Source organism: Schistocerca gregaria, chromosome 4 (genome assembly GCF_023897955.1).
Source record: "Schistocerca gregaria isolate iqSchGreg1 chromosome 4, iqSchGreg1.2, whole genome shotgun sequence".
Taxonomy (NCBI): domain Eukaryota; kingdom Metazoa; phylum Arthropoda; class Insecta; order Orthoptera; family Acrididae; genus Schistocerca; species Schistocerca gregaria.
The window spans coordinates 639,484,980-639,498,042 of record NC_064923.1 but is presented as its reverse complement, the minus strand read 5'-3'; the positions used below and the strand labels follow the sequence as shown (position 1 = coordinate 639,498,042).

Genomic DNA, 13,063 nt, shown 5'->3' with positions numbered 1-13,063 from the left:
TGTCTTAGGAGTTCCAAACAGTGCTTTTATCCTGTTTAAATTCTCATGAGCAACTACATCTAAGAATTTTGAGGTTTTTACGCTATTTATTATATCCTCGCCATCTTTTTCAATTATCACTGGCATAGTATATATAGATGTCCAGTACTGAATGCGTTGTGTCTCATTAAAACTGAGGATGAGATCATTGACAGAAAACCAATCACTGATTCTTATAAGAACATTGTTAACCATTTCTTCTGTTTCTGTTGTATGCTTGGACTGATTACAATGTTAGCGTCATCTGCAAAAAGAACCGATTGTTCTTGTTAGATATTCGATGGAAGATCGTATATATTCATTGTGAAAAGAGCCGCATAGTATGTTCTAGGGATAGGATGACTCATTCATTACCCACACATTCGCCCTGTATTAGTTTCTTTCAGAAGTATTTTGCTATTTCGTCAGCACTTGGTGAGGGAAGAGATGTACTGTCTACGGGAATATTAGTTGAGAACCTAGTACCCACGTACCAGCTGAATTTTTGAGACTTAGATAGGTTTAACTTGGACCGAACTGCAAGTCATACAGCGTTGGCTCGTAACAAGGCTACTCCTACCATATCGTAAATCGGTATATCTTATGATATTTATTCCGAATGTTGTTAAGTCAATGGTGAGGGACAGCATTGGGAGTATGGACTTACACGCTTGAGAGAAACAAAATCCACATTTGCCTTGTCCTACTTACATAGAGTAACGAAAGTAAAACGGTGACTTACGTATGTTCGCGGTAATATCACACTGCCCTGGAGATGAAGTGAATGGCATATATCTTTTATTTTTTACACTTAGATTTTACTTTCACGACACAATCGCATAAGCATTTCAAAACGCCATAAAAGGTTTCAATGAGTGAGTGATCATCTTCAGATTAAAGAAACATGTTGCAATCCGTTCGCGTTGCTTTGCAAACAACACTTAAGTTCCATAATGGATAAGACGTGGTAGAAGAAGTTGTGAAATAGTTGACCTGTTTGGAAAACCACATTATGAAATACGATCAAAGTGAAGGTCTTATTGAAAGCAACGCATTTGAACAAAGATGTCAACAAATACTTTCACATGGGGTGAAATACTGACGCAGAATTGAGGAAGATACTGTTGCAGAAGTACATCTAGAGGATAGCCAATAAATGCTCACAGATTTCCATTTATATGATCTCTTCCGTTGCTACACTACTGGCCCTTAAAATTTCAACACCAAGAAGAAATGCAAATGATAAACAGGTATAAATTGGAAGAATAAATTATACTAGAACTGACATTTGATTACATTTTCACGCTATTTGGGTGCATAGATCCTGTGAAATTAGTACCCAAAACAACCACCTTTGGCCCCAATGACGGCCTTGATACCGCTGGGCATTGCGTCAAACAGAGCTTTGATGGTGTGTACAGGTATAGCTGCCCATGCAGCTTCAACACGATACCACAGTTCTTTAAGAGTAGTGGCTGGCGTATTGTGACGAGCCAATTGCTCGGCCATCATTGACCAGACGTTTTCAATTGGTGAGAGATCTGGAGAATCTGCTGGCCAGGGCAGCAGTCGAACATTTTCTGTATCCAGAAAGGCCCGTACAGGACCTGCAACATGCGGTCGTGCATTATCCTGATGAAATGTAGGGTTTCGCAGTGATCGAATAAAGGGTAGAGCCACGGGTCGTAACACATCTGAAATGTAACGTCCACTGTTCAAAGTGCCGTCAGTGCGAACAAGAGGTGACCTAGACGTGTAACCAATAGCACCTCATACCATCGCATAGGGTGATACGCCAGTATGATGATGACGAATACCCGCTTCCAGTGTGCGTTCACCGCGATGTCACCAGACACGGATGCGACCATCATGAAGCTGTAAATAGAACCTGAATTCATACGAAACATGAAGTTTTGCCATTCGTGCACCCCGTCGTTGAGTACACCATAAAAAAATATGGCTCTGAGCACCATGGGACTTAACTTCTGAGGTTATCAGTACCCTAGAACTTAGAACTACTTAAGCCTAACTAACCTAAGGACATCACACACATCCATGTCCGAGACAGGATTCGAACCTGCGACCGTAGCGTTCGCGCGGCTCCAGACTGTAGCGCCTAGAACCGCTCTGCCACTCCTGACGGCTGAGTACACCACCGCAGGCGCTCCTGTCTGTGTTGCATCGTCAAGGGTAATCGCAGTTATGGTCTCCGAGCTGATGATCCATGCTGCTGCAAACGTCGTCGAACTGTTCGTGCAGATGGTTGTTGTCTTGCAAACGTCCCGATCCGTTGACTCAGGGATCGAGACATGGCTGCACGATCCGTTACAGCCATGCGGATAAGATGCCTATTATCTCGACTGCTAGTGATACGAGGCCGTTGGGATCTGGCACGGCGTTCCGTATTACCCTCCTGAACCCACCGATTCCATATTCTGCTAACAGTCATTGGATCTCGACCAACGCGAGCAGCAATGTTGCGATACGATAAACCGCAATCACGATTGGCTACAATCCGACCTTGATCAAGGTCGAAAACATGATGGTACGCATTTTTCCTCCTTACAGGAGGCATCACAACAACGTTTCACCAAGCAACGCCGGTCAACTGCTCTTTGTATATGAGAAATCGGTTGGAAACTTTCCTCATGTCAGCACGTTGTAGTTGTCACAACCGGGGCCAAGGTTGTGTAAATGCTCTGAAAAGCTAATCATTTGCATATCTCAGCATTGGGTTGTTGCTAGAATTAGATTTTCACTCTGCAGCGGAGTATTTGCTGATATGAAACTTCCTGGCCGATTAAACCTGTATGCCGGACCGAGACTCGAACTCGGGGTTGTTGGTGTCCGTAATGAAGGAAACGGCGGTGTTAACCTCAACATGTGGAAGACTGCATACGGCAACCGAATGGACTCATCGGAATCGGATTTATGAACTCATCAGAAAATGCGTGAGGTAACACAGACCAGCTCTCAGGTGAGTGCGGCGTACTCACAAAAGCGTGTCTAGGCCATCATTGCATAAATGGGGTATTGACAGTGCGCACCTCATGCTCGCTCCTGAGATGAAACACAGGGGAGTGAACATGTATCTACAGTTTCTTCTGCGTCTTAAGCGCAGGGCTGAAGGATTCCTTAACAACACTGTGACAAGTGATGAAAGCTAGTTCCACGATTCTGAGCCCGAAGGGAATAGATTATCAATGGAGAACGCCTTCGAAGACTTCACTTTGAGAGTGACTGAACAAGCAGAGGCGAGGTTGTGTCTCCGTCAACAAAGTCAAACATTCTGCTGGGGCGATATCGAGAACCTGGTCTCTCGCTGGGAGAAATGTGTTCGTCGGCAGGGTGATCAAGCTGAGAAAAATACATAATCACTAAGAATAAAGATGCAGAATGCATATAGTAAAAAAATATTCTGCAGCTGTTGCGGAACCATAATCTCAATTGTAAGTTTGTTCTTCATTAAATACGGATGTTGATTGTCAAAGAAGAGTCTCAGACTGGACTGCGGTTTTCTTGCCATAGCAATGCAATGACTAAATAAAACAACGTCTCGCACAGTGCAGGTATCACAGTAATATAGTGCGAACACAAAGAGGGGAAGATACCTGGTCAAATGGAGGTTATAGCCGCGCTAGGAGGGGTCTCGGATAGCCGAAGTAGTTGAAGCGACTTTTCGCGACAAGCGGAGAATCCGGTTTCGATAAAATCAACATTTATTCTCACATATCCCGCAGCTGTTGCGAAACCATAATCATACTTAGCGAGATCGTTGTCAATGCTGATAAAGTTTATTTTAGGTCATTACTTTTCAGCACACACTTTCATGTTGCGCTGCCCGCATGCGGCGAGCAGTGTAACGCACTCCTTACCGTACTGGTAGTCGGTGTCTATGTCGTTGTCAGCGTCGCTGAGGTCTTCGTCGGTGCCGCCGCCGCTGCCCTCCTCGGAGGTGGAGTCCATGTCCACGTCGTCATCGTCGTCGTCGGCGTCGGCGTCGCCGTACTCATCCACGGCGACGGGCGCCGTGTCGTTGGTGAGAGCCACGTCTGCTTCGCACTGTTCGGACACCGCCTCCGCGGACGGCACCACGGTCAGCTGCTCCAGGTCGCCCTGCACAGTCATGCGTCACACATCACGCGTCACTGCACCAACGACATAATACCCGAGTAGAAATCATATACACTGAAGCGCCAAAGAAACTGGTATAGGCATTCGCATTCAAGCACATACAAGAACAGGCAGAATACGGCGCTGCGGTCGGCAACGCCTGTATAAGAAGACAAGTGTCTGGTGCAGTTGTTACATTGATTACTGCTGCTGCAATGGCAGCTTATCAAGATTTAAGTGAGTTTGAACGTGGTGTTATAGTCGGGGCACTAGCTGTGGGTTACAGCATCTACGAGACAGCGATGAAGTGGAGATCTTCCCGTACGACCATCTCACGAGTGTACCGTGAATATCAGGAATCCGGTAAAACATCAAATCTAGGACATTCCTGCGAGGGAAAAATATTTTGCAAGAACGGGACCAGCGACGACTGAAGAGAATCGTTCAACGCGATAGAAGTGCAACTCTACCGCAAATTGCGGCAGGTTTCAATGCTCCGGTATCAACAAGTGTCAGCATGCGAACCATTCAACAGAACATTCTCGATATGGGCTTTCAGCGCCGAAGGCCATCTTATATACCCTTTAGGCCCCGCCTGAGTCCGTCAAAACGGAAATTGGACTTTCGATGACTGGAAAAGTGTTGCCTGGTCGGACGAGTGCAGTTTCAAATGGTATCGAGCGGATGGGCCTGTAGCATATTGAGACAACCTCATGAATCAATGGACCCTGCATGTCACAGGAGACTGTTCAAGCAGGTGGAGGCTCTGTAATGGAGTGGGGAGTGTGCAATTGGAGTGATATGGGACCCCTGATACGCCTAGACATCATACGTCTAGATACGACTCTGACAGGTGACACGTACGTATGCATCCTGTCTGATCACCTGCATCCATTCATGTCCATTGCGCATTTTGACAGTCTTGCGCAATTCCAGCAGGATAATACGACACCCCACACGTACAGAATTGCTACAGCGTGGCTCCAGGACCACTCTTCTGATTTTAAACACTTCCGCTAGCTACCAGACTCCCCAGACATGAAAGTTATTGAGCATACCTGTGATGCCTCACCACGTCCTGTTCAGAAGAGATCTCCATTCCCTCGTACTCTTACGGATTTATGGTCAGCCTTGATGATTCATGGTGCCAGTTGCCTCCAGCACTTCTTCAGGCATTAGTCGAGTCCACGCCACGTCGTGCTGGGGCAGTTTTGCGTGCTCGCGGGGGCCCTAAGTGATATTAGGTAGGTGTACCTGTTTCGTTGGCTCTTCAGTGTATCTGTTGCACATAAGTATGCTGAATATCTAAGCAAACGTCGTTGACAACTCAGTCCATGAAGCATTACAGGTTGTTCAGGAATTCCCGCTACAAACTTCTAGGACTTATAGAGGGGTGTGAGTACGTAATAATTTCGAATAGAAACCCATGTCCGGAAATGTGCCGTTTCCGTTATGCGACAGTTTCGAACCAGGCGTTTTATTCAAGCAATTCCGCTTGAGGAATTGAACTAGGCGTAACGCAGTACAATTATTAGTTAAAGATTCGAAAGGAAACACAACGGAACACCCACTTATCACTTAAGCACATTTGTTTGAATTGACATTTGATCATAACGTATTGGCATTATTCCAAAATTAAAAAAAAAAAAGGTAGACTCTGCTTACAGAACAGTACTGATGTATTACAACGATGGGTCGATGCAGCGATCATAAATGTTGTTACAGACAATGTACTTAGGGAGCCTGTTCAAGCACACACTCTCTATACCACCTGCTGTCTCTTCAATTTCTAGTTTGGCGGCCAGAATTCGTGCCGGCAAATGTTTCTCTGACTCTGCAGTTGTAGCACATTCAACATTAAACAAGACCCTATACGAAGCAGTCCATAGAAGTAAAATCCGGCGGCAATTGTGGCCAGGCGGGTCGATCACCCTGGCCTATCCATCTTTTACCAAATCGTCTGCTGAGGTCTCTCCGAAACGATGTGAGATGTGGCGATGGTGCACCATCATGCTGAAACCACAATTCCTAAGAGACCTTCAGTGTCCCAGCTTCACGTCATCCTGTCCACCCTATTCCATATGAGGACAAGCAAGCCGGCCGGAGTGTCCGTGAGGTTCTAGGCGCTGCAGTCTGGAACCGCAAGACCGCTACGGTCGCAGGTTCGAATCCTGCCTCGGGCATGGATGTGTGTGATGTCCTTAGGTTAGTTAGGTTTCAGTAGTTCTAAGTTCTAGGGCACTGATGACCTCAGAAGTTGAGTCCCATAGTGCTCAGAGCCATTTGAACCATTTTTGACAAGCACCTCAGAGCCTTTTCTCTTTTCCTCAGAAGAAGTTGACGCGTTACACGCCTGAATTGAAACCGTTGTAAAACGGAAACGGTAAGTTTCCGGACATGGATTCGTATTTGAAATAACATGTACTCACTCGCTTCTACAACTCCTAGTAGTCTGTAACGCGAATTTCCGAATAACCTTAATATAGTGTCAAAATACACTACACTCTTTGCTTAGGATGTCCACCGAAGGACGCAGAGAGAGGGTAAGGGGAGGAGTAAGACTCTAAACTTGCGAATTTTTATATAAATCGGTTATTAAAACCGTTAGTCGATATAGAAACGTGTCATACCACGATAGCTAAATGTTATGTATGACAGAAGAACTTAGAACACCCGAGAGAGCTGATGGTTATCCATTTTTACCTAGAAATGATGGGAATCACCACAAAATCCACTCTTCCACCAACCTCGCTATCTCAGAGTAACACTTGCGCCCAACGTCCTCAGATATTTGTAGGAAGCAACAAAGTCTCTACGGTTACCGCCTGAAGCTCCCTCTAGTATCATGGAAATTATTCCCTGATGTGTTAGCACAAATCCTGTCATCCTGTCTCTTTTTCTTTGCCAATATTTTCCGCGTGTTCCTCCTTGAGCTAATTCTTTGGAAAATATCCCCATTCCTTACCTTATCACTCCACCTACTTTTCTGTTTCCTTCTGTAGAACTGCATCTCAAAGTCTTCGATTTCATTGTTTTCTCGTTTTTCCCGCAGTCCATGTTTCACTGCCTTACAATGATGTGCTCCCATTCTACATTTTCCAAAATTTATTTTTCATCTCAAGGCCTATATTTGGTAATAATAGACTACTCTGGGCTAGAATCTATGGACAAGGTACGTTCGTCCCGGGAGGGCACTCTGCAGGTCCAGAACATGGGGCAACAACGGCGACTTGACAGTGTCCGTCAGTATCAGAACACGTGAACATGATTGCAGATCTTTCTGTATGTATGTAGTAACAGCCCTATGTCTCGAGACAGCGAAAGGGCGAAGTCTAGCCATATGCACACGCACTGTTAGCAGTACATAAGACGGTTCGGTCTGTCATGCCCCGGTTTGATCAGCGAAGAGTTCTGTTGGCAATTGTAAGGGTTCACCATAAACTAATTCTACAATGGATGCACCTAAATCTGTTTTTAATGCTAAACGAAGACCCAACAAAACCAGTGGCAAAGCTAACGATCAAGATTGTGCTTGGCAGATTAACGCTACTTTCTGTGCCATCTTTCCACTAGTCCATTGGTTGGGTGGTAAGCCTTGATTTGATGGTGTTAGAAACCGCAGAGGTTGGCCAGTTCTGAGAACAGCATTGATTCGAATTGCCGCCACTGGTTTGACATATAAAGGGCAGCCGAAGCGTGCAATACACGACGAAAGAAATACCCTTGCCACCGTTTCCGTGGAAATGATGGAGTCGCCTCCACCCTTCTGGTGAAGCAGTCCACTCCATTGAGGAGGTAACTGTATCCTTCCAACAGATATAGCGGTCCCACAACATCCAGGTGCACATGCGAGAAACGCAGTGCTGTAAGTGGGAAGTCTCCTACTACTTTTTGCCAATTATGGCTCTCTGACAATCTAACTTTTCGACAACTATGGTTGTCCATCTTTATATTGGACCACACCAATCAGTTTGACGTTGGCATTTATTCTCAGGGGAGACAGCCCACGAATGCTGTGAAATAATTGCCGTCGCACACTCTTTGGTGCAAAAGGTCTCGGTTTTCCCTGTAATACGTCGCACCAAACTCGGAAAAATTCACCACCAGGTTGCATCTGCCGCAGACGTAAATCGGATGTACCGTAGCAACGGAAATCAGCGAGTTGTTCGTCTGTCTCTTGGTCAGCACCTACGTTCTTCTTGTCAGTAGCCCGAGAGATCGTTTACAACCCAGACAGGTAGTCCGCCACGACGTTGTCAGTTCCTTTCATTTACAGCAGATCTGTCGTGAATTGAGTGATGAATTCAAGTTGTCTAAATTGTCACGATGAGCAGTTATCCTTGTTCCTACTGAAGGTAAAAGTAATCCGCTTGTCATCTACACTCCTGGAAATGGAAAAAAGAAGACATTGACACCGGTGTGTCAGACCCACCATACTTGCTCCGGACACTGCGAGAGGGCTGTACAAGCAATGATCACACGCACGGCACAGCGGACACACCAGGAACCGCGGTGTTGGCCGTCGAATGGCGCTAGCTGCGGAGCATTTCTGCACCGCCGCCGTCAGTGTCTGTGTCAGCCAGTTTGCCGTGGCATACGGAGCTCCATCGCAGTCTTTAACACTGGTAGCATGCCGCGACAGCGTGGACGTGAACCGTATGTGCAGTTGACGGACTTTGAGCGAGGGCGTATAGTGGGCATGCGGGAGGCCGGGTGGACGTACCGCCGAATTGCTCAACACGTGGGGCGTGAGTTCTCCACAGTACATCGATGTTGTCGCCAGTGGTCGGCGGAAGGTGCACGTGCCCGTCGACCTGGGACCGGACCGCAGCGACGCACGGATGCACGCCTGGACCGTAGGATCCTACGCAGTGCTGTAGGGGACCGCACCGCCACTTCCCAGCTAATTAGGGACACTGTTGCTCCTGGGGTATCGGCGAGGACCATTCGCAACCGTCTCCATGAAGCTGGGCTACGGTCCTGCACACCGTTAGGCCGTCTTCCGCTCACGCCCCAACATCGTACAGCCCGCCTCCAGTGGTGTCGCGACAGGCGTGAATGGAGGGACGAATGGAGACGTGTCGTCTTCAGCGATGAGAGTCGCTTCTGCCTTGGTGCCAATGATGGTCGTATGCGTGTTTGGCGCCGTGCAGGTAAGCGCCACAATCAGGACTGCATACGACCGAGGCACACAGGGCCAACACCCTGCATCATGGTGTGGGGAGCGATCTCCTACACTGGCCGTACACCTCTGGTGATCGTCGAGGGGACACTGAATAGTGTACGGTACATCCAAACCGTCATCGAACCCATCGTTCTACCATTCCTAGACCGGCAAGGGAACTTGCTGTTCCAACAGGACAATGCACGTCCGCATGTATCCCGTTCCACCCAACGTGCTCTAGAAGATGTAAGTCAACTACCCTGGCCAGCAAGATCTCCGGATCTGTCCCCCATTGAGCATGTTTGGGACTGGATGAAGCGTCGTCTCACGCGGTCTGCACGTCCAGCACGAACGCTGGTCCAACTGGCATGGCAAGCCGTTCCACAGGACTACATCCAGCACCTCTACGATCGTCTACATGGGAGAATAGCAGCCTGCATTGCTGCGAAAGGTGGATATACACTGTACTAGTGCCGACATTGTGCATGCTCTGTTGCCTGTGTCTCTGTGCCTGTGGTTCTGTCAGTGTGATCATGTGATTTATCTGACCCCAGGTATGTGTCAATAAAGTTTCCCCTTCCTGGGACAATGAATTCACGGTGTTCTTATTTCAGTTTCCAGGAGTGTATAAAAACCGTGAATGGCCTGGCTTCCACTTGTGGCCGGAAGTGTCTGACAGCTTCGTAAATTGCCAGCAAATCCCTATCGTAAGCGCTCCATTTAACTTGTAAGCTTACGGAAGAAGAAGTCCAAGGGCTGCTAGTGGCCTTCGAAATGTTGGCGTAGAGCTGCGCAAAGTCTTGCTGGCTTGTATCCATAAGAATTACCAGTCGAGCCTGGTAAACTGAGTGTGCCAACATGATTGCCTGATGTAGACGCGCCTTGATCTTATAGAATGCTATTAACATCTCTGGTGTCAACTGCAAAAATCGTTTGCTCACTGCGTCCTTGCCATCTAGTGCTGACGTGAGAGATACCTGGATGGCAGCCTCTTTAGGCAGATGTTAGCTGTAGAAATTAACTGCTCCATGAAAGTGGCGTAGTGCTCCATGAAAGTGGCGTAGTTGGTGATAACCGACGGGGCGAGCAATGTGGCAAGGTTGTCTTGCTGTGGGCTGATAAGGCTGCTGTCACTTGTATCCCAACAACGGTGCTTAACGTCTTCGAAGAAAACACTTTGATTCGTTGACCGAAACTCCGTATGCATCAATGCGTTGGGAAACAGTCGTTAGATGCAATTCGTGTAACTTCCCGGGCGCCGATAAAACCAAGATGTTATCGAGTAATGCGAAGTGCTCTTAGTACTTCTTCGACAAACTTTTGCCGAGCTTGCGCTGCATTTTTCAAACAAAACGGCATTCGGAGATATTCGAATGAGCCGAATGGTGTCGTGATAGCGGTCTTCGGTATATTAGCAGGTGCGACTGGTATCTGGTGATATGCTTTACGACAATCAATGACACTAAACAAGGGCGCGGCAGCCAGCGCGGGCGTAAAATACCGGTGGTATGTGGTATCGAATAAATATCGGGAATGGTACGGGTATTGGGAGCCTGGTAGTCTCCACATGGTCTCCAGATTCCGTCTTTCTTCTTTTCTAGATGAAGTGGAGACGAACACAAGTTAGGTCTACGGACGATTGCCGAGCTCAATAGTTCTTCCAATTATGCCTTAACCGGAGCGGGCGCTGAGACACTGGTTGACCGGGAGTTGTCCTGTCGTGATAGACTGTGTTGTGCTTTACTGTCTGCACACACGGCACAGATTTGCAGTTTGCCACGTGGGACGTCACCATCTGTCTGTCATCTAACATAGGCAGAGAACGTCGTCCTAGGGTGCCTTTAATGCACTACGTACCCCGACGGGTGATCGATGAACCAATAACGAGTTAAACTGCATAAAGAAACAAGAAATCTCCTCCAAATATTGCGTCTGACTCATCAGTAATGACGGAAGTCCGTGACAAACGTTCTTGGAATCCGAGGTCAACATCTCTCTTCGCGTTTTCCATAAGTCATTGTCGCTGCTGTGAGTTCTGATTCACATCGTAACTTCTAACAGGCAATGCACTGATGTCCGAACCGAGTCGATTAGATAAGCGCTGCCGGATTTAACGTCTGTGACAAAAAGTCGATGGGACAGTGAGAGTAAAGAAGAAAGGTTAATCACTAGCTGTTGCCTATCACCGCTCTCCAGTCGCGGTGGTAGGTGCTGGTGCTCGAACTCGCGACCAGAGACGCCTATGGCCAGCCACTGTTGCCATTTGGGTGATTGCAGTGTGATATGCACAGCGTCGCCTTGTTTCCTAAGCGACGGTGGAACCAACAGATACACTTCTTAGACACGTTGCTACCTTCCTTGTTCCTCCTGTATGTGTCTGCCTTACCTGCGAGCAGTGTCGGTATCTGACGCCGTAAGCCGTCAGTGTGATTTCGTAGCTCGTCCCGTTGTTGAGTAACGTCCGTTTGTTGGAGTCGTCATATCACTGTAGATCTACTGCGTTGGAATGCCACAGAAGGCGTATGCCCTGTGTTTAACGAGGCATAGACCTTGTCGGCTAGTGAGAGCAACGATGAAATACCACGTGCATCGGAAAGCGCCCCAGCCGTTCTAACTCCCTCTGGCAACTGTACACGCCACACATGTTGTAGTGTAGTACCTGGAATCTCGGAGTCGTCGACTAAGCTTCACAGGTGTCGCCAAAATTCCGAGGGCGACTTAACTCCCCACATTTCACCATGTAGTGCTTGTTGGACACGTTGTTCCACAGTCGATGTAGCCGGTCCAGGAGTAAGTGTTTAAAACGTGTACACTTCTGCGCGGCGGGCGGACAGAGGATTACATCTACGCTAATCGTCGGTGTTTTATCGCCGAGCGCTCTAACGCGATCATAAATTTGGTTCCTTTCATTTACAACGCCGTGGAATTGGAAAGACTGATCGAGCATTGCGAGACATAACTCAGGTTTATCAGGAATGAACGCGGTGGGGGTATCTTCATCTTGACACTGTTATCCGACGAAAGGACGTCCCTTGATGCAATAGAAAAGTTCAACGCAGCATTTTCCTGGTTTTCTATGCCTCGTCGTAAATCTTCGATGTGCTGCATCAAAGTGTCACTCCGATCCGTAGTACACTATGTGCCGCGCTGACGCGCCGACTCTGCGATAATCGATACTGAACGGTGCTGCATTTGTTCGTCTACAACGGTCACCACATTAGCCAACTACAGCTTATATGTGTCTACTAAAGAGATCCAACGAAGTAATCAGGCAATTTTTATTTCTTAAAGCTCAAAAACTAACCAACTGAAAAATTTAAGTCAGTACAAAGAAAAGTCATAAAAATCAAAGAGTAAAACAGATTGAAACTTCCTGACAGAGAAAAATCGTGTGCCGGGCCGAGACTCGAACTCGAGACCTTTGCCGCTGAGCTACCGTGCCGGCATCACCTGAGCTACCGAAGCGCGACTCACGCCCCCTCCTCACAGCTTTAATTACGCCAGTGCCTTGTCTTGTATCTTCCAAACTTCACAGAAGCTCTTCTGCACACTTTGCAAAACCAGCACTCCTAGAAGAAAGGATATTGCGGAGACATGATTTAGCCACAGCCTAGGGGATATTTCCAGGACGAAATTTTCACTTTGCAGCGGTGTGTGCGCTGATATGAGACTCCGTGGCACATTAAAACTGTGTGCCAGGCCGAGACTCGAACTCGGTACCTCCACAGTTTTAATCTGACAGGAAGTTCCATATCAGGCGCACACTCC

General features: G+C 47.4%; 1 protein-coding gene across 1 annotated transcript in view; it reads right to left on the bottom strand.

The window, feature by feature from the left end:
- LOC126267234 (uncharacterized) overlaps window positions 1–13,063 on the bottom strand; it is a 451,503-nt gene that overhangs the window by 158,651 nt on the left and 279,789 nt on the right. Inside the window, exon 7 of the mRNA XM_049972216.1 lies at window positions 3,894–4,134. Within this exon, the coding sequence (XP_049828173.1) occupies window positions 3,894–4,134 (241 nt within the window). The remainder of the gene's footprint in view (window positions 1–3,893; window positions 4,135–13,063) is intronic.